Source organism: Ascaphus truei, chromosome 2, assembly GCF_040206685.1.
Source record: "Ascaphus truei isolate aAscTru1 chromosome 2, aAscTru1.hap1, whole genome shotgun sequence".
Classification (NCBI taxonomy): domain Eukaryota; kingdom Metazoa; phylum Chordata; class Amphibia; order Anura; family Ascaphidae; genus Ascaphus; species Ascaphus truei.
In genome coordinates this window covers 1,140,907-1,162,862 of record NC_134484.1, presented here as the reverse complement: position 1 = coordinate 1,162,862, position 21,956 = coordinate 1,140,907, and the positions used below count along the sequence as shown (strand labels likewise).

Below are 21,956 nucleotides of genomic sequence, written 5' to 3'. Positions count from 1 at the left end.
GTCTCTGCCTCCCACCACAGGGGGACACAGTGACACAGACAGGAGACGTATGTCCCCACGGAGTCTCTGCCTCCCACCACAGAGGGACACAGTGACACAGACAGGAGACGTGTGTCCCCACGGAGTCTCTGCCTCCCACCACAGGGGGACACAGTGACACAGACAGGAGAGACGTGTGTCCCCACGGAGTCTCTACCTCCCACCACAGGGGGACACAGTGACACAGACAGGAGAGAAGTATGTCCCCACGGAGTCTCTACCTCCCACCACAGGGGGACACAGTGACACAGACAGGAGAGATGTGTGTCCCCACGGAGTCTCTGCCTCCCACCACAGGGGGACACAGTGACACAGACAGGAGAGACTTATGTCCCCACGGAGTCTCTGCCTCCCACCACAGGGGGACACAGTGACACAGACAGGAGAGACGTGTGTCCCCACAGAGTCTCTGCCTCCCACCACAGGGGACACAGTGACACAGACAGGAGACGTATGTCCCCACGGAGTCTCTACCTCCCACCACAGGGGGACACAGTGACACAGACAGGAGAGACGTGTGTCCCCACGGAGTCTCTGCCTCCCACCACAGGGGGACACAGTGACACAGAAAGGGAGACGTATGTCCCCACGGAGTCTCTGCCTCCCACCACAGGGGGACACAGTGACACAGACAGGAGAGACGTATGTCCCCACGGAGTCTCTGCCTCCCACCACAGGGGGACACAGTGACACAGACAGGAGAGACGTATGTCCCCACGGAGTCTCTGCCTCCCACTACAGGGGGACACAGTGACACAGACAGGGAGACGTATGTCCCCACGGAGTCTCTGCCTCCCACTACAGGGGGACACAGTGACACAGACAGGGAGACGTATGTCCCCACGAAGTCTCTGCTTCCCACCACAGGGGGACACAGTGACACAGACAGGAGAGACGTATGTCCCCACGGAGTCTCTACCTCCCACCACAGGGGGACACAGTGACACAGACAGGAGAGACGTATGTCCCCACGGAGTCTCTGCCTCCCACCACAGGGGGACACAGTGACACAGACAGGAGACGTATGTCCCCACGGAGTCTCTGCCTCCCACCACAGGGGGACACAGTGACACAGACAGGAGAGACGTATGTCCCCACGGAGTCTCTGCCTCCCACCACAGGGGGACACAGTGACACAGACAGGAGAGACGTATGTCCCCACGGAGTCTCTGCCTCCCACCACAGGAGGACACTGACACAGACAGGAGAGACGTGTGTCCCCACGGAGTCTCTGCCTCCCACCACAGGGGGACACAGTGACACAGACAGGAGAGACGTGTGTCCCCACGGAGTCTCTGTCTCCCACCACAGGGGGACACAGTGACACAGACAGGAGAGACGTATGTCCCCACGGAGTCTCTGCCTCCCACCACAGGGGGACACAGTGACACAGACAGGAGAGACGTATGTCCCCACGGAGTCTCTGCCTCCCACCACAGGGGGACACAGTGACACAGACAGGAGACGTGTGTCCCCACGGAGTCTCTGCCTCCCACCACAAGGGGACACAGTGACACAGACAGGAGAGACGTATGTCCCCACTGAGTCTCTGCCTCCCACCACAGGGGGACACAGTGACACAGACAGGAGAGACGTGTGTCCCCACGGAGTCTCTGCCTCCCACCACAGGGGGACACAGTGACACAGACAGGAGACGTATGTCCCCACGGAGTCTCTGCCTCCCACCACAGGGGGACACAGTGACACAGACAGGAGAGACGTATGTCCCCACGGAGTCTCTGCCTCCCACCACAGGGGGACACAGTGACACAGACAGGAGAGACGTATGTCCCCACGGAGTCTCTGCCTCCCACCACCGGGGGACACAGTGACACAGACAGGAGAGACGTGTGTCCCCACGGAGTCTCTGCCTCCCACCACAGGGGGACACAGTGACACAGACAGGAGAGACGTGTGTCCCCACGGAGTCTCTGCATCCCACCACAGGGGGACACAGTGACACAGACAGGAGAGACATATGTCCCCACGGAGTCTCTGCCTCCCACCACAGGGGGACACAGTGACACAGACAGGAGAGACGTATGTCCCCACGGAGTCTCTGCCTCCCACCACAGGGGGACACAGTGACACAGACAGGAGACGTGTGTCCCCACGGAGTCTCTGCTTCCCACCACAGGGGGACACAGTGACACAGACAGGAGAGACGTGTGTCCCCACGGAGTCTCTGCCTCCCACCACAGGGGGACACAGTGACGCAGACAGGAGAGACGTGTGTCCCCACGGAGTCTCTGCCTCCCACCACAGGGGGACACAGTGACACAGACAGGAGACGTGTGTCCCCACGGAGTCTCTGCTTCCCACCACAGGGGAACACAGTGACACAGACAGGAGACGTGTGTCCCCACGGAGTCTCTGCTTCCCACCACAGGGGGACACAGTGACACAGACAGGAGAGACGTATGTCCCCACGGAGTCTATGCCTCCCACCACAGGGGGACACAGTGACACAGACAGGAGAGACGTGTGTCCCCACGGAGTCTCTGCCTCCCACCACAGGGGGACACAGTGACACAGACAGGAGACGTGTGTCCCCACGGAGTCTCTGCTTCCCACCACAGGGGAACACAGTGACACAGACAGGAGACGTGTGTCCCCACGGAGTCTCTGCTTCCCCACACAGGGGAACACAGTGACACAGACAGGAGAGACGTGTGTCCCCACGGAGTCTCTGCCTCCCACCACGGGGGGACACAGTGACACAGACAGGAGAGACGTGTGTCCCCACGGAGTCTCTGCCTCCCACCACAGGAGGACACTGACACAGACAGGAGAGACGTGTGTCCCCACGGAGTCTCTGCCTCCCACCACAGGGGGACACAGTGACACAGACAGGAGACGTGTGTCCCCACAGAGTCTCTGCCTCCCACCACAGGGGGACACAGTGACACAGACAGGAGAGACGTGTGTCCCCACGGAGTCTCTGCCTCCCACTCATGCCACAGTGACACAGACAGGAGAGACGTGTGTCCCCACGGAGTCTCTGCCTCCCACTCATGCCACAGTGATGTAGATTCCTTTAGTCGCCTTGAGCCATTGAGACCCACTGGAGGGACAGACTGGAAGTCGGCCCCATAATGCCTTTCACCACCAGTCTCGGGAGATTATATAATGACCACTGGCCCATTAAACCTGCCCCCCCACCTCCCCCTCCCCCACGTTAGGGTGAGCAGTGACCCCGGCCTTTTCCCCTCCTCAGGATCTGCAGGTCCTGTTCATGCGCTCGGACGGAGGGCTGACCCCCATGGACCGTTTCAGCGGGTCCCGTGCGATCCTCTCGGGGCCCGCGGGGGGCGTGGTCGGATACGCCATCACCACGTACAGTCCTGACGATCGCCAGCCGGTCATCGGATTCGACATGGGAGGTGAGAGAGGCCGGGGACCGAACCGTGTGCGGACCTCACACCGCGGGACGGATTTGGGGAGGAAGACCCGGGAGAGGGGATTGGGCGGCTTCGCCCAACGCTAGCTGCAGGCGTGTCTGAGGCGTGTCTGAGGCGTGTCTGTGGCGTGTCTGTGGCGTGTCTGAGGCGTGTCTGAGGCGTGAATGTGGCGTGTCTGAGGTGTGAATGTGGCGTGTCTGAGGCGTGTCTGAGGCGTGTCTGTGGCGTGTCTGAGGCGTGTCTGAGGCGTGTCTGTGGCGTGTCTGTGGCGTGTCTGTGGCGTGTCTGAGGCGTGTCTGTGGCGTGTCTGAGGCGTTTCTGAGGCGTGAATGTGATCACAAGTGATATTTTCATTTGAGAGAAATGAGTAATCGATACCCCTGTGAATACAGAATGAAGGCATACGCTGCCATCTAGTGTTGGCAGAGCTAACTGCAGCGGTTCTGGATCAGCAGCTTCGGTCCCTGCGAGATCCTGAGATCCTGAGATCCTTAATCACCACTATGTATTGTTTATTATGCAAAAGACACCGCCGGGGACTTTACCCTGCGACTCCCTTTGCAAACCTCTGCTTGGCTGTATTCTGCATTCTTTCCCCCATTCCTCATTACGGGCTATAGGATCCAATCTCTCAATAACACAATAAGGGACACACAGGTTCTCACCACAACGGACACGGTCCAGTGTGACCTTACCTTCTGGGTCACAAGTTTCAGGTGATTGAAGGTGAAGTCCTCTCTCCCGTAACGCAAAGCTGGGCAATGTGCACTCCCATATACTGCATGTATAGGAAAGATATCCCTGAGGGGGTCCCCTCCTCTCGTGCCTTAGATCACATCAGTCTTCTGTCCCCCTCCCCTATTGACAGGGACTTCGACAGATGTCAGCAGATACGCTGGAGAATATGAACACGTGTTTGAGGCCACAACAGCTGGAATCAGCATCCAAGCTCCCCAGCTGGATGTGAACACGGTGGCTGCAGGCGGGGGGTCCATGCTCTTCTTCAGGTCAGTGTGTGGGCAGTCTAAGAGGAAGATGGAGACCAAGGTTGTAGGGTGGAAATGCTCTATACTGAAATCTCACACCAGTTTGGTTAAGGCCCAGGCGTAGACTGGCTTCCACTTATGGTCCAGGCGTAGACTGGCTTCCACTTAAAATCCAGGCGTAGACTGGGCTCCATTTACGGTCCAGGCGTAGACTGGCTTCCACTTATGGTCCAGGCGTAGACTGGGTTCCACTTATGGTCCAGGCGTAGACTGGGTTCCACGTATGGTCCAGGAGTAGACTTGGTTCCACGTATGGTCCAGGAGTAGACTGGGTTCCACTTATGGTCCAGGAGTAGACTGGGTTCCACTTACAGTCCAGGCGTAGACTGGGTTCCACGTATGGTCCAGGAGTAGACTGGGTTCCACTTATGGTCCAGGAGTAGACTGGGTTTCACTTACGGTCCAGGAGTAGACTGGGTTCCACTTACGGTCCAAGAGTAGACTGGGTTTCACTTACGGTCCAGGAGTAGACTGGGTTCCACTTATGGTCCAGGAGTAGACTGGGTTCCACTTATGGTCCAGGAGTAGACTGGGTTCCACTTATGGTCCAGGAGTAGACTGGGTTCCACTTACGGTCCAGGAGTAGACTGGGTTTCACTTACGGTCCAGGAGTAGACTGGGTTCCACTTATGGTCCAGGAGTAGACTGGGTTTCACTTACGGTCCAGGAGTAGACTGGGTTCCACTTATGGTCCAGGAGTAGACTGGGTTTCACTTACGGTCCAGGAGTAGACTGGGTTCCACTTATGGTCCAGGAGTAGACTGGGTTCCACTTATGGTCCAGGAGTAGACTGGGTTCCACTTATGGTCCAGGAGTAGACTGGGTTCCACTTATGGTCCAGGAGTAGACTGGGTTCCACTTATGGTCCAGGAGTAGACTGGGTTCCACTTATGGTCCAGGAGTAGACTGGGTTTCACTTACGGTCCAGGAGTAGACTGGGTTCCACTTATGGTCCAGGAGTAGACTGGGTTTCACTTACGGTCCAGGAGTAGACTGGGTTCCACTTATGGTCCAGGAGTAGACTGGGTTCCACTTATGGTCCAGAAGTAGACTGGGTTCCACTTATGGTCCAGGAGTAGACTGGGTTCCACTTATGGTCCAGGAGTAGACTGGGTTTCAATTCCGGTCCAGGAGTAGACTGGGTTCCACTTATGGTCCAGGAGTAGACTGGGTTTCACTTACGGTCCAGGAGTAGACTGGGTTCCACGTATGGTCCAGGCTGTAAGAAGAAAGGAGTGAAGTAATGTCCGCTAGAACTGCGGCCATTCCCTACAAAGGAACATAGCAATAAATAGCGCTACACTGTTGCCAATAGTGGATGACCGTGTTTAATCACTGGTAGATCAGTAGGGGTAGAACCTATACAGCCTATATCCAATAAGGTCCCAGTCATATACTAACATTTACCTCCATCTATTAGAATGAAAACCTTAATTTGGTATTAATCCAGAGTATACTAAGGGGGCAACTTCTACACAAAAGGAGGGTATCAGGCCCTTACTATAATCCCCTTACATGGATATAGGGGACATGGTGCGCATATACCGGCAGCTCACACAAACATATACCCCAACAGTCTGATCACTATAGGGGCTATTCTACTGTAGGGATTCTATCTAACCCCAAGGAGGGTATATTATAGAGAGACGACAGTCCCTCTAGGGTGTTTCTGACACCCCCATGTCCGTGTTTATATGTGTGTAGGTGTTTGTTATACCCCACGGTATTTTATGGAGTTTATTAAAGATTTATATTTTAACGAAGTTCACGTATCGATCCATGTAAGGGGTTTTATTGTTATACTGATTATCATTACTCATTATCATTATCTCAGCCCTAGACCAGTTCTGTTGCAGCAGTATTAAGGACAGGGCACGGTAAGGGGGGGTTCCTCTGCGCAGAACGTCGGCAGTTCTGGCGGACATTACTTCACACCTTTATTTGTTGTTACTAACCCTGGTGCGTCCCTATTTTTGCTAACAGGAGAGCGGGGGTGTCCACTATTTCCCTCCGTATGGCCCAGGCCGTCCTGATCTGGGGACTGTCCGAATCTCCCATGGCGGTCTGAGTGCGGCCGCTCTGTGGGAATATAGCGCACGGATGTGGGCTCCTATAGAAAAGACCCTAATTCTTCTGCCCCTCGGAGCAGCTGGATTCTGCCCCCTTGTTCATAGCGATATATTCTGGGCAGGCGCGCTGATTAAGAATATCAATGCATTTCCGTGTCTCTGGCGCGTCCGGGTCTCTGGCGCGAGTTACACACAGTTCATAAGACCGGTCAAAAGGGCTGTCCGGTGGGCAGGGCGCATGGGTCAGGTTGACGCCCATGCCACTTAGCATACCTGGGCTACACCCATAACTTGGTGCCGCTCCGTCTGATTTTTGACCAATAAATGTCACTAGACTGGCATCTGTGATACCTCGGAATGCCGGCCGTGTATAACTTATGGGTATCTGGGTCTTTTCATAACTGACACCCTTTTAGACAGGGAGACTCTAAATCTGTGAGACCCCTTTTGAGGCGCCGTCATAAAAATACCTACAGCTCATTGAGACCCCTTTGAAGCTTCGTCATAAAAATACCTACAGCTCATTGAAATGGCGGTTTCTATTCTGCCATCATGTGTCGGTTAGAGGGTATGGCGAGCAATGCATGTTGTCTTTTCACATGGCAGCCAGGGAATGGCTTGTAAATGGGGAACAAAAACGTCTGGGACAGGGCAACCACAGTAATGCATAGCAAATCAGGTATTAACCCCTTCCCTCCCCGTCACACCTTAAGCCAGGGGTCGCCTGATCTCCGGAAGTGGCGTCCCCCGCAGGGCACCTGGGCACCCACGAGTGGCGAGGTATTCTGTCACGGTGTAATAATACAGTAATAATACAATAATACTTTCTCCTATTGCAGGTCAGGTCTGTTTGTGGTCGGGCCGGAGTCTGCCGGAGCCCACCCGGGCCCAGCCTGCTACAGGAAGGGTAATAACACAGCGCGGTGACACCGTGCCAATCAGTAATTACCCCTCAGGGGGACAATGTGACACCCAGGGAATAATGTCCCCATCACGCTGTCACTCCTATGTCATGGTGACACAGACACTCTCTCTGCCTCTCTGTCTCTCTGCCTCTCTCTCTCTGCCTCTCTCTCTCTCTCTGCCGCTCTCTCTGCCTCTCTCTGCCGCTCTCTCTCTCTGCCTCTCTCTCTCTCGACCGCTCTCTCTCTCTACCGCTCTATCTCTCTCTGCCGCTCTCTCTGCCGCTCTCTGCCGTTTCTCTCTCTCTGCCTCTCTCTTTGCCTCTCTCTCTGCCCCTATCTCTCTGCCGCTCTCTCTTTCTGCCGCTCTCTCTGACTCTCTCTCTGACTCTCTGACTCTCTCTCTGACGCTCTCTCTGACGCTCTCTCTGACGCTCTCTCTGACTCTGTCTCTCTGCCATTCTCTGCCGTTTCTCTCTCTCTCTCTCTCTCTCTCTCTCTGCCGCTCGCTCTCTCTCTCTGCCTCTCTCTCTCTTTCTCACTTTCTGCCTCTCTCTCTGTCTGTCTCTCTCTCTGTCTCTCTGCCTCTCTCTCTCTTTCTCACTTTCTGCATCTCTTTCTCTGTCTGTCTCTCTCTCTGCCTCTCTGCCCCCCCTCTCTCTCTCTGCCACCCCCCCCTCTCTCTCTGCCCCCCTCTCTCTGTGAGAGACAGGCAGAGAGAGGCAGAGAGAGAGAGGCAGAGAGAGAGAGTCAGAGAGGAAAGGAATACTGCCCTGCTTACCTTTAGTAAGCGGGGAGACAATGATCCGGGCAGAGAGAGAGGCGCAGAGAGAGAGGCGCAGAGAGAGAGGCAGAGAGAGAGAGAGGCAGAGAGAGAGAGGCGCAGAGAGAGAGGCAGAGAGAGAGAGAGGCAGAGAGAGAGAGAGGCAGAGAGAGAGAGGCACAGAGAGAGGCACAGAGAGAGGCGCAGAGAGAGAGGCAGAAAATGTGACCTAGATTTAATTAAACTTAATCCTCAGATCACTTTGGTCCGAGGTGGGACAGCCCTATCTCCCTCTGTGAGATCTGTCCGTGGAAGGGAATGTGGATTTATACCAGGGAAGTACCACGGATCTCTGAGAGTCTCCCTTATTTATCCCACCCCAGTCCGCGGTCTCGGTGTCGCTGAATAGATGTCTTGGTCAGGCAGGTCATGGTGTTGTGGTGTGTGAGTGAGATGCGCAGAATATCCGGCCACGTCAGCCGCATTCACCGTCAGTGCTACGTCTGCTATGTGAGGTCGGTCCAATCCTCGCTAGGAACCGCTCGCTGTCATTGCAGGCGGGCCGCTGACCGTGACCGATGCCAATCTGTGCCTGGGCCGCCTGCTGCCGGATTACTTCCCCCGGATTTTCGGGCCCTCGGAGGACCAGCCGCTCTCCCAGCGCGACGCGCTGCGCGGGTTCCAGGCGCTGGCTGCCAGCGTTAACCACTTCATGTCCGGGCGGCCGGGCGGCGGCGCCTCCATGAGCGTGGAGGAAGTGGCCATGGGCTTCATCAGAGTGGCCAACGAAGCCATGTGCCGGCCAATCAGATCGCTCACCCAGGTACTTGGGGTGGGCCACATGACAAATAATAACCGCGCCGCTAACAGAAGACACGCAGCCCCCGGAGTCATTGTGCAGCTGGCATTACTGCGCAGTAAGATGCCAGCTATACCCAGGGTAATACTCGGGTAACCAAAGAGAGAGTATTACAAACATATATACTCCACCTCCTACAAGGCGTAGTATACATGGTGGCGCTGGATTGGATAGCGTGGTGTTTGTGTGATGGGCGCTGGTGTCTGATTGGAGGGCGGAATGTGCGTCTTGTCATAGAAATAGTAACGTCTGCAGTGTTTGTGTGTGTGTGTTTGTGTGTATGTCTGTGTGTTTGTGTGTGTGTGTGTGTGTGTGTTTGTGTGTGTGTGTGTGTGTGTTTGTGTGTGTGTTTGTGTGTTTGTGTGTGTGTGTGTGTGTGTGTGTGTGTGTTTGTGTGTTTGTGTGTGTGTGTGTTTGTGTGTGTGTGTGTGTGTTTGTGTCCGCAACGGATTGGCTAGGGCAGGAAATATGTGCGGGGCGTGTGAAAGATGGCTGGGCAGCACAATGAAACCGCAAAGCATATTCTGTACTTCTCCTTAAAGGGCCATTTCACACACATCCTTTCACAAGGACTCGCAAGGCTCCCTGTCCATTCTCTTCTCAGGTCCTATCCGGTCCGTTTGGTTCCGTTTATATATAGGGTTCCGTTTATATATAGGGTCCCCTTTATATATAGGGTCCCCTTGTGTCTCTCCCAAGCAGTTCTGAATTTCCCTGTTGATAGCTCCTGCCACCTCTGCTGGTTGGCTGCTCCATGTATAACACCAGTACTGGACAGGACTGCTCACTTTCTGAGCCGGTGGGGACCTCTGCACAGACAGGTCTCTTTCGTCTTGGTTGACTAGTTTCCTACATGTGAAGCAGCCGCTGGACAACACGGAAAAGTGATGGCGATCGAGCATCTCTCCGCTGTCCTGTAGCTGCCACCCATATTGTTCTGGGGGATTTACATGGCGGTGTAATAATACGATCCATTGTCCTCCCACAGGCCAAAGGTCACGACACCTCTCGCCATGTGCTGGCGTGCTTCGGCGGTGCAGGGGGGCAGCACGCCTGTGCCATCGCTCGCTCCCTCGGCATGAAAACCGTGTTCATTCACAAGTAAGTGCCAACTGCTGAGGGAGATGTAACGTGGTCAGCAGGGAGATGTACTATGGTCAGCAGGGAGGAGACGTACCGTGGTCAGCAAGGAGCAGACGTACCGTGGTCAGCAGGGAGGAGACGTACCGTGGTCAGCAGGGAGGAGACGTACCGTGGTCAGCAGGGAGGAGATGTACCATGATCAGCAGGGAGGTGTACCATGGTCAGCAGGGAGGAGATGTACCATGGTCTGCAGGGAGGAGATGTACCATGGTCTGCAGGGAGGAGATGTACCATGGTCAGCAGGAAGGAGATGTACCGTGGTCAGCAGGAAGGAGATGGGCCATGGTCAGCAGGGAGGAGATGTACCGTGGTCAGCAGGAAGGAGATGTACCGTGGTCAGCAGGAAGGAGATGGGCCATGGTCTGCAGGGAGGAGATGTACCATGGTCAGCAGGGAGGAGATGTACCATGGTCTGCAGGGAGGAGATGTACCGTGGTCAGCAGGGAGGAGATGTACCATGGTCAGCAGGGAGGAGATGTACCATGGTCAGCAGGGTGGAGATGTACCATGATCAGCAGGGTGGAGATGTACCGTGGTCTGCAGGGAGGAGATGTACCATGGTCAGCAGGGAGGAGATGTACCATGGTCAGCAGGGAGGTGATGTACCATGGTCAGCAGGAAGGAGATGTACCGTGGTCAGCAGGAAGGAGATGGGCCATGGTCTGCAGGGAGGAGATGTACCATGGTCAGCAGGGAGGAGATGTACCATGGTCTGCAGGGAGGAGATGTACCGTGGTCAGCAGGGAGGTGATGTACCATGGTCAGCAGGGAGGAGATGTACCGTGGTCAGCAGGGAGGAGATGTACCGTGGTCAGCAGGGAGGATATGTACCATGGTCTGCAGGGAGGAGATGTACCATGGTCAGCAGGGAGGAGATGTACCGTGGTCAGCAGGGAGGATATGTACCATGGTCAGCAGGGAGGATATGTACCATGGTCAGCAGGGGGGAGATGTACCATGGTCTGCAGGGAGGAGATGTACCATGGTCAGCAGGGAGGAGATGTACCATGGTCAGCAGGGAGGATATGTACCATGGTCTGCAGGGAGGAGATGTACCGTGGTCAGCAGGAAGGTGATGTACCATGGTCAGCAGGGAGGAGATGTACCATGGTCAGCAGGAAGGAGATGTACCATGGTCAGCAGGGAGGAGATGTACCATGGTCAGCAGGGAGGAGATGTACCATGATCTGCAGGGAGGAGATGTACCATGGTCAGCAGGGAGGAGATGTACCATGGTCAGCAGGGAGGATATGTACCATGGTCTGCAGGGAGGAGATGTACCGTGGTCAGCAGGAAGGTGATGTACCATGGTCAGCAGGGAGGAGATGTACCATGGTCAGCAGGGAGGAGATGTACCATGGTCAGCAGGGAGGAGATGTACCATGATCTGCAGGGAGGAGATGTACCATGGTCAGCAGGGAGGAGATGTACCATGGTCAGCAGGGAGGAGATGGGCCATGGTCAGCAGGAAGGAGATGGGCCATGGTCATCAGGGAGGAGATGTACCATGGTCAGCAGGGAGGAGATGTACCATGGTCAGCAGGGAGGAGATGTACCATGATCTGCAGGGAGGAGATGTACCATGGTCAGCAGGGAGGAGATGTACCATGGTCAGCAGGAAGGAGATGGGCCATGGTCAGCAGGGAGGAGATGTACCATGGTCAGCAGGGAGGAGATGTACCATGGTCAGCAGGGAGGAGATGTACCATGGTCAGCAGGGAGGAGATGTACCATGATCAGCAGGGAGATGTACCATGGTCAGCAGGGAGGAGATGTACCATGGTCAGGGAGGAGATGTACCATGGTCAGCAGGGAGGAGATGTACCATGGTCAGCAGGGAGGATATGTACCATGGTCTGCAGGGAGGAGATGTACCGTGGTCAGCAGGAAGGTGATGTACCATGGTCAGCAGGGAGGAGATGTACCATGGTCAGCAGGAAGGAGATGTACCATGGTCAGCAGGGAGGAGATGTACCATGGTCAGCAGGGAGGAGATGTACCATGGTCAGCAGGGAGGAGATGGGCCATGGTCAGCAGGAAGGAGATGGGCCATGGTCATCAGGGAGGAGATGTACCATGGTTAGCAGGGAGGAGATGTACCATGGTCAGCAGGGAGGAGATGTACCATGATCTGCAGGGAGGAGATGTACCATGGTCAGCAGGGAGGAGATGTACCATGGTCAGCAGGAAGGAGATGGGCCATGGTCAGCAGGGAGGAGATGTACCATGGTCAGCAGGGAGGAGATGTACCATGGTCAGCAGGGAGGAGATGTACCATGGTCAGCAGGGAGGAGATGTACCATGATCAGCAGGGAGATGTACCATGGTCAGCAGGGAGGAGATGTACCATGGTCAGCAGGGAGGAGATGTACCATGATCAGCAGGGAGGTGTACCATGATCAGCAGGGAGGAGATGTACCATGGTCAGCAGGGAGGAGATGTACCGTGGTCTGCAGGGAGGAGATGTACCATGACCAGCAGGGAGGAGATGTACCATGATCAGCAGGGAGGAGATGTACCATGATCAGCAGGGAGGAGATGTACCATGGTCAGCAGGGAGGAGATGTACCATGGTCAGCAGGGTGGAGATGTACCGTGGTCAGCAGGGAGGAGATGTACCGTGGTCAGCAGGGAGGAGATGTACCATGGTCAGCAGGAGGGAGATGTACCATGGTCAGCAGGGAGGAGATGTACCATGGTCAGCAGGGAGGAGATGTACCATGGTCAGCAGGGAGGAGATGTACCATGGTCAGCAGGGAGGAGATGTACCATGGTCAGCAGGGAGGAGATGTACCATGATCAGCAGGGAGGTGTACCATGATCAGCAGGGAGGAGATGTACCATGGTCAGCAGGGAGGAGATGTACCGTGGTCTGCAGGGAGGAGATGTACCATGGTCAGCAGGGGGGAGATGTACCATGGTCAGCAGGGAGGAGATGTACCATGGTCAGCAGGGAGGAGATGTACCATGGTCAGCAGGGAGATGTACCATGATCAGCAGGGAGATGTACCATGGTCAGCAGGGAGGAGATGTACCATGGTCAGCAGGGAGGAGATGTACCATGATCAGCAGGGTGGAGATGTACCGTGGTCTGCAGGGAGGAGATGTACCGTGGTCAGCAGGGAGGAGACGTACCGTGGTCAGCAGGGAGGAGATGTACCATGACCAGCAGGGAGGAGATGTACCATGATCAGCAGGGAGGAGATGTACCATGGTCAGCAGGGAGGAGATGTACCATGGTCAGCAGGGTGGAGATGTACCGTGGTCAGCAGGGAGGAGATGTACCATGGTCAGCAGGGCGGAGATGTACCATGGTCAGCAGGGAGGAGATGTACCATGATCAGCAGGGAGGAGATGTACCGTGGTCAGCAGGGAGGAGATGTACCATGGTCAGCAGGGAGGAGATGTACCGTGGTCAGCAGGGAGGATATGTACCATGGTCAGCAGGGTGGAGATGTACCATGGTCAGCAGGAAGGAGATGTACCATGGTCAGCAGGGAGGAGATGTACCATGGTCAGCAGGGAGGAGATGTACCATGGTCAGCAGGGAGGAGATGGGCCATGGTCAGCAGGAAGGAGATGGGCCATGGTCATCAGGGAGGAGATGTACCATGGTCATCAGGGAGGAGATGTACCATGGTCAGCAGGGAGGAGATGTACCATGGTCTGCATGGAGGAGATGTACCATGGTCAGCAGGGAGGAGATGTACCATGGTCAGCAGGGAGGAGATGTACCATGGTCAGCAGGGAGGAGATGTACCATGATCAGCAGGGAGATGTACCATGGTCAGCAGGGAGGAGATGTACCATGGTCAGCAGGGAGGAGATGTACCATGATCAGCAGGGAGGTGTACCATGATCAGCAGGGAGGAGATGTACCATGGTCAGCAGGGAGGAGATGTACCGTGGTCTGCAGGGAGGAGATGTACCGTGGTCAGCAGGGAGGAGATGGGCCATGGTCAGCAAGAAGGAGACGTACCATGGTCAGCAGGGGGGAGATGTACCATGACCAGCAGGGAGGAGATGTACCATGATCAGCAGGGAGGAGATGTACCATGATCAGCAGGGAGGAGATGTACCATGGTCAGCAGGGAGATGTACCATGGTCAGCAGGGAGGAGATGTACCATGGTCAGCAGGGAGGAGATGTACCATGATCAGCAGGGATGTGTACCATGATCAGCAGGGAGGAGATGTACCATGGTCAGCAGGGAGGAGATGTACCGTGGTCTGCAGGGAGGAGATGTACCATGGTCAGCAGGGGGGAGATGTACCATGGTCAGCAGGGAGGAGATGTACCATGGTCAGCAGGGAGGAGATGTACCATGGTCAGCAGGGAGATGTACCATGATCAGCAGGGAGATGTACCATGGTCAGCAGGGAGGAGATGTACCATGGTCAGCAGGGAGGAGATGTACCATGGTCAGCAGGGAGGAGATGTACCATGATCAGCAGGGTGGAGATGTACCGTGGTCTGCAGGGAGGAGATGTACCGTGGTCAGCAGGGAGGAGACGTACCGTGGTCAGCAGGGAGGAGATGTACCGTGGTCAGCAGGGTGGAGATGTACCGTGGTCAGCAGGCAGGAGATGTACCATGGTCAGCAGGGAGGAGATGTACCATGGTCAGCAGGGGGGAGATGTACCATGGTCAGCAGGGAGGAGATGTACCATGGTCAGCAGGGGGGAGATGTACCATGACCAGCAGGGAGGAGATGTACCATGATCAGCAGGGAGGAGATGTACCATGATCAGCAGGGAGGAGATGTACCATGGTCAGCAGGGAGGAGATGTACCATGGTCAGCAGGGTGGAGATGTACCGTGGTCAGCAGGCAGGAGATGTACCATGGTCAGCAGGGAGGAGATGTACCATGGTCAGCAGGGGGAGATGTACCATGGTCAGCAGGGAGGAGATGTGCCATGGTCAGCAGGGAGGAGATGTACCATGGTCAGCAGGGAGGAGATGTACCATGATCAGCAGGGAGATGTACCATGGTCAGCAGGGAGGAGATGTACCATGGTCAGCAGGGAGGAGATGTACCATGATCAGCAGGGAGGTGTACCATGATCAGCAGGGAGGAGATGTACCATGGTCAGCAGGGAGGAGATGTACCGTGGTCTGCAGGGAGGAGATGTACCATGGTCAGCAGGGGGGAGATGTACCATGGTCAGCAGGGAGGATATGTACCATGGTCTGCAGGGAGGAGATGTACCGTGGTCAGCAGGAAGGTGATGTACCATGGTCAGCAGGGAGGAGATGTACCATGGTCAGCAGGAAGGAGATGTACCATGGTCAGCAGGGAGGAGATGTACCATGGTCAGCAGGGAGGAGATGTACCATGGTCAGCAGGGAGGAGATGGGCCATGGTCAGCAGGAAGGAGATGGGCCATGGTCATCAGGGAGGAGATGTACCATGGTCAGCAGGGAGGAGATGTACCATGGTCAGCAGGGAGGAGATGTACCATGATCTGCAGTGAGGAGATGTACCATGGTCAGCAGGGAGGAGATGTACCATGGTCAGCAGGAAGGAGATGGGCCATGGTCAGCAGGGAGGAGATGTACCATGGTCAGCAGGGAGGAGATGTACCATGGTCAGCAGGGAGGAGATGTACCATGGTCAGCAGGGAGGAGATGTACCATGGTCAGCAGGGAGGAGATGTACCATGATCAGCAGGGAGATGTACCATGGTCAGCAGGGAGGAGATGTACCATGGTCAGCAGGGAGGAGATGTACCATGATCAGCAGGGAGGTGTACCATGATCAGCAGGGAGGAGATGTACCATGGTCAGCAGGGAGGAGATGTACCGTGGTCTGCAGGGAGGAGATGTACCGTGGTCAGCAGGGAGGAGATGGGCCATGGTCAGCAGGAAGGAGACGTACCATGGTCAGCAGGGTGGAGATGTACCATGACCAGCAGGGAGGAGATGTACCATGATCAGCAGGGAGGAGATGTACCATGATCAGCAGGGAGGAGATGTACCATGGTCAGCAGGGAGGAGATGTACCATGGTCAGCAGGGTGGAGATGTACCGTGGTCAGCAGGGAGGAGATGTACCATGGTCAGCAGGGAGGAGATGTACCATGGTCAGCAGGAGGGAGATGTACCATGGTCAGCAGGGAGGAGATGTACCATGGTCAGCAGGGAGGAGATGTACCATGGTCAGCAGGGAGGAGATGTACCATGATCAGCAGGGAGATGTACCATGGTCAGCAGGGAGGAGATGTACCATGGTCAGCAGGGAGGAGATGTACCATGATCAGCAGGGAGGAGATGTACCATGGTCAGCAGGGATGAGATGTACCGTGGTCTGCAGGGAGGAGATGTACCATGGTCAGCAGGGGGGAGATGTACCATGGTCAGCAGGGAGGAGATGTACCATGGTCAGCAGGGAGGAGATGTACCATGGTCAGCAGGGAGATGTACCATGATCAGCAGGGAGATGTACCATGGTCAGCAGGGAGGAGATGTACCATGGTCAGCAGGGAGGAGATGTACCATGATCAGCAGGGTGGAGATGTACCGTGGTCTGCAGGGAGGAGATGTACCGTGGTCAGCAGGGAGGAGACGTACCGTGGTCAGCAGGGAGGAGATGTACCATGACCAGCAGGGAGGAGATGTACCATGATCAGCAGGGAGGAGATGTAACATGGTCAGCAGGGAGGAGATGTACCATGGTCAGCAGGGTGGAGATGTACCGTGGTCAGCAGGGAGGAGATGTACCATGGTCAGCAGGGCGGAGATGTACCATGGTCAGCAGGGAGGAGATGTACCATGATCAGCAGGGAGGAGATGTACCGTGGTCAGCAGGGAGGAGATGTACCATGGTCAGCAGGGAGGAGATGTACCGTGGTCAGCAGGGAGGATATGTACCATGGTCAGCAGGGTGGAGATGTACCATGGTCAGCAGGGAGGAGATGTACCATGGTCAGCAGGGAGGAGATGTACCATGGTCAGCAGGGAGGAGATGTACCATGGTCAGCAGGGAGGAGATGGGCCATGGTCAGCAGGAAGGAGATGGGCCATGGTCATCAGGGAGGAGATGTACCATGGTCAGCAGGGAGGAGATGTACCATGGTCAGCAGGGAGGAGATGTACCATGGTCTGCATGGAGGAGATGTACCATGGTCAGCAGGGAGGAGATGTACCATGGTCAGCAGGAAGGAGATGGGCCATGGTCAGCAGGGAGGAGATGTACCATGGTCAGCAGGGAGGAGATGTACCATGATCAGCAGGGAGATGTACCATGGTCAGCAGGGAGGAGATGTACCATGGTCAGCAGGGAGGAGATGTACCATGATCAGCAGGGAGGTGTACCATGATCAGCAGGGAGGAGATGTACCATGGTCAGCAGGGAGGAGATGTACCGTGGTCTGCAGGGAGGAGATGTACCGTGGTCAGCAGGGAGGAGATGGGCCATGGTCAGCAGGAAGGAGACGTACCATGGTCAGCAGGGGGGAGATGTACCATGACCAGCAGGGAGGAGATGTACCATGATCAGCAGGGAGGAGATGTACCATGATCAGCAGGGAGGAGATGTACCATGGTCAGCAGGGAGATGTACCATGGTCAGCAGGGAGGAGATGTACCATGGTCAGCAGGGAGGAGATGTACCATGATCAGCAGGGAGGTGTACCATGATCAGCAGGGAGGAGATGTACCATGGTCAGCAGGGAGGAGATGTACCGTGGTCTGCAGGGAGGAGATGTACCATGGTCAGCAGGGGGGAGATGTACCATGGTCAGCAGGGAGGAGATGTACCATGGTCAGCAGGGAGGAGATGTACCATGGTCAGCAGGGAGATGTACCATGATCAGCAGGGAGATGTACCATGGTCAGCAGGGAGGAGATGTACCATGGTCAGCAGGGAGGAGATGTACCATGATCAGCAGGGTGGAGATGTACCGTGGTCTGCAGGGAGGAGATGTACCGTGGTCAGCAGGGAGGAGACGTACCGTGGTCAGCAGGGAGGAGATGTACCATGACCAGCAGGGAGGAGATGTACCATGATCAGCAGGGAGGAGATGTACCATGGTCAGCAGGGAGGAGATGTACCATGGTCAGCAGGGTGGAGATGTACCGTGGTCAGCAGGGAGGAGATGTACCATGGTCAGCAGGGCGGAGATGTACCATGGTCAGCAGGGAGGAGATGTACCATGATCAGCAGGGAGGAGATGTACCGTGGTCAGCAGGGAGGAGATGTACCATGGTCAGCAGGGAGGAGATGGGCCATGGTCAGCAGGAAGGAGATGGGCCATGGTCATCAGGGAGGAGATGTACCATGGTCAGCAGGGAGGAGATGTACCATGGTCAGCAGGGAGGAGATGTACCATGGTCTGCATGGAGGAGATGTACCATGGTCAGCAGGGAGGAGATGTACCATGGTCAGCAGGAAGGAGATGGGCCATGGTCAGCAGGGTGGAGATGTACCATGGTCAGCAGGGAGATGTACCATGGTCAGCAGGGAGGAGATGTACCATGGTCAGCAGGGAGGAGATGTACCATGATCAGCAGGGAGGTGTACCATGATCAGCAGGGAGGAGATGTACCATGGTCAGCAGGGAGGAGATGTACCGTGGTCTGCAGGGAGGAGATGTACCGTGGTCAGCAGGGAGGAGATGGGCCATGGTCAGCAGGAAGGAGACGTACCATGGTCAGCAGGGGGGAGATGTACCATGACCAGCAGGGAGGAGATGTACCATGATCAGCAGGGAGGAGATGTACCATGATCAGCAGGGAGGAGATGTACCATGGTCAGCAGGGAGGAGATGTACCATGGTCAGCAGGGTGGAGATGTACCGTGGTCAGCAGGCAGGAGATGTACCATGGTCAGCAGGGAGGAGATGTACCATGGTCAGCAGGGGGGAGATGTACCATGGTCAGCAGGGAGGAGATGTACCATGGTCAGCAGGGGGGAGATGTACCATGACCAGCAGGGAGGAGATGTACCATGATCAGCAGGGAGGAGATGTACCATGATCAGCAGGGAGGAGATGTACCATGGTCAGCAGGGAGGAGATGTACCATGGTCAGCAGGGTGGAGATGTACCGTGGTCAGCAGGCAGGAGATGTACCATGGTCAGCAGGGAGGAGATGTACCATGGTCAGCAGGGGGGAGATGTACCATGGTCAGCAGGGAGGAGATGTACCATGGTCAGCAGGGAGGAGATGTACCATGGTCAGCAGGGAGGAGATGTACCATGATCAGCAGGGAGATGTACCATGGTCAGCAGGGAGGAGATGTACCATGGTCAGCAGGGAGGAGATGTACCATGATCAGCAGGGAGGTGTACCATGATCAGCAGGGAGGAGATGTACCATGGTCAGCAGGGAGGAGATGTACCGTGGTCTGCAGGGAGGAGATGTACCATGGTCAGCAGGGGGGAGATGTACCATGGTCAGCAGGGAGGAGATGTACCATGGTCAGCAGGGAGGAGATGTACCATGGTCAGCAGGGAGGAGATGTACCATGGTCAGCAGGGAGGAGATGTACCGTGGTCAGCAGGGAGGAGATGTACCATGGTCAGCAGGGTGGAGATGTACCATGACCAGCAGGGAGGAGATGTACCCTGATCAGCAGGGAGGATATGTACCATGGTCAGCAGGGTGGAGATGTACCATGACCAGCAGGGAGGATATGTACCATGGTCAGCAGGGAGGAGATGTACCATGGTCAGCAGGAAGGAGATGTACCATGGTCAGCAGGGAGGAGATGTACCATGGTCAGCAGGGTGGAGATGTACCTGACCAGCAGGGAGGAGATGTACCATGGTCAGCAGGGTGGAGATGTTCCATGGTAAGCATGGTGGAGATGTACCATGACCAGCAGGGAGGAGATGTACCCTGATCAGCAGGGAGGAGATGTACCATGGTCCGCAGGGAGGAGACGTACCATGGTCAGCAGGGAGGAGATGTACCATGGTCAGCAGGGAGGAGATGTACCATGGTCGGCAGGGAGGAGATGTACCATGGTCAGCAGGGAGGAGATGTACCATGGTCAGCAGGAAGGAGATGGGCCATGGTCAGCAGGGAGGAGATGTGCCATGGTCAGCAGGGAGGAGATGTACCGTGGTCTGCAGGGAGGAGATGTACCGTGGTCAGCAGGGAGGAGATGGGCCATGGTCAGCAGGAAGGAGACGTACCATGGTCAGCAGGGAGGAGATGTACCATGGTCAGCAGGGAGGAGATGTACCATGGTCTGCAGGGAGGAGATGTACCATGGTCAGCAGGGAGGAGATGTACCGTGGTCTGCAGGGAGGAGATGTACCGTGGTCAGCAGGGAGGAGATATACCATGGTCAGCAGGGAGGAGATGTACCGTGGTCAGCAGGGGGGAGATGTACCATGGTCAGCGGGGAGGAGATGTACCATGGTCAGCAGGGAGGAGATGTACCATGGTCAGCAGGGAGGAGATGTACCGTGGTCTGCAGGGAGGAGATGTACCGTGGTCAGCAGGGAGGAGATGTACCGTGGTCAACAGGGAGGAGATGTTATTACCACATCACAGAAGAGTTTCCCAGTGTTTTCTCCTGCAGGAGCTGGGTTACCCCCCGGATAGTGTAATACAATCAAACATGTCATAGTAGCAGAAAAAGATTAGTATATTAGAGGTGCCGGTTACATTACTGCGGGGGAGGTCAGGAGCACAAAGCACTCAGGAAGTCACACGCATCTTTTACATGGGATTGTGAGCTGTACTTACTAAGCAGTGCCCGCCACGAGACGCCTCACAGCCGGCTCACGTCAATGGGCTTTAAAGTATCTCTTGGTGCCTTATAGTGGAACACCATGTAGTAGATATGGGCCTGACGCTTAATCACCCATTTCTGTAAGAATTGACCCACAAACTGGGCTGATGGTTGTTCCTGGGAGTGGGACTTACTGGGTGGACTGGCCAATGATCTGTGAGACTCTACTCCAGGTCAGGTTTCTCTAATCTCCGTTTTCCATCGTTAGATTGTCAGCTCTTCAGGGGAGGGGGCTCCTATTGGCCAATGCTTCCTTTTCCTGCGTTGCGCTGCCGCCCCGATCTCTCCTATTCTTCCCTGTGTTATCTATGCAAACGCCGGGCAATTCGAGGACAAATTGCCCCAGATGCATCCAAGATAAACTCCCCTTGATTTGAATGGGATTTGTTTGCCGGAGACGTACGGTGCAGATTATTTGCCCCGGATCTGCCCTGTGCGTTCATACAATAGCCCCTGTTTCTCTTATGTTCTGTATGTTGTCTATGTAACGTCACCGCACCCTGACTGACCTCGGCTGTGCTCCGTCTTCCCCTCGCCCAGGTATGGTGGAGTCCTGTCGGCATTCGGCATGGCGCTAGCAGACGTGGTACACGAGGCACAGGAGCCCTGCTCCGTGGTGTACAACACGGACTCCTTCCCCCTCCTGGAGCGGCGGGTCGCGGCCCTGGAGAGGCAGTGTACGGAGGCCCTGCAGGAGCAAGGCTTTCACAGGTAACAGGACGGCAGGCATGGTGAGACTGTGGGGTGAGATACCCCTGTGCCCAGAGTGTGAGGGTAGGATGGGGGGCAGAGGATCAGTCCTTTCTTCTTTGTCCAGGTATTTATGTAAGGATGCAGGTGTTACAGAAGTGATCATTAGAAGGCGACACTCGGTGTGTCGCGTGGGGCGAGTAGCAATTCCAGTCCAGGCTTTCAATTTCCAGCAGCCTGATTAACTAATTACTATCCCTGCACCCTGCCAGCTGTCCCTGCACCCTGCCAGCTGTCCCT

At 55.6% G+C, this 21,956-nt stretch overlaps 1 protein-coding gene across 1 annotated transcript in view; it reads left to right on the top strand.

Moving 5' to 3' along the window:
* The window catches only part of LOC142474711 (5-oxoprolinase-like), a 174,291-nt gene extending 152,610 nt beyond the window's left edge, over nt 1–21,681 (top strand). Inside the window, exons 7-12 of the mRNA XM_075580899.1 lie at nt 3,257–3,422; nt 4,309–4,447; nt 7,395–7,462; nt 8,778–9,043; nt 10,068–10,180; nt 21,507–21,681. Of these exons, the coding sequence (XP_075437014.1) occupies nt 3,257–3,422; nt 4,309–4,447; nt 7,395–7,462; nt 8,778–9,043; nt 10,068–10,180; nt 21,507–21,681 (927 nt within the window). The remainder of the gene's footprint in view (nt 1–3,256; nt 3,423–4,308; nt 4,448–7,394; nt 7,463–8,777; nt 9,044–10,067; nt 10,181–21,506) is intronic.
* Nucleotides 21,682–21,956: the final 275 nt, after the last annotated feature.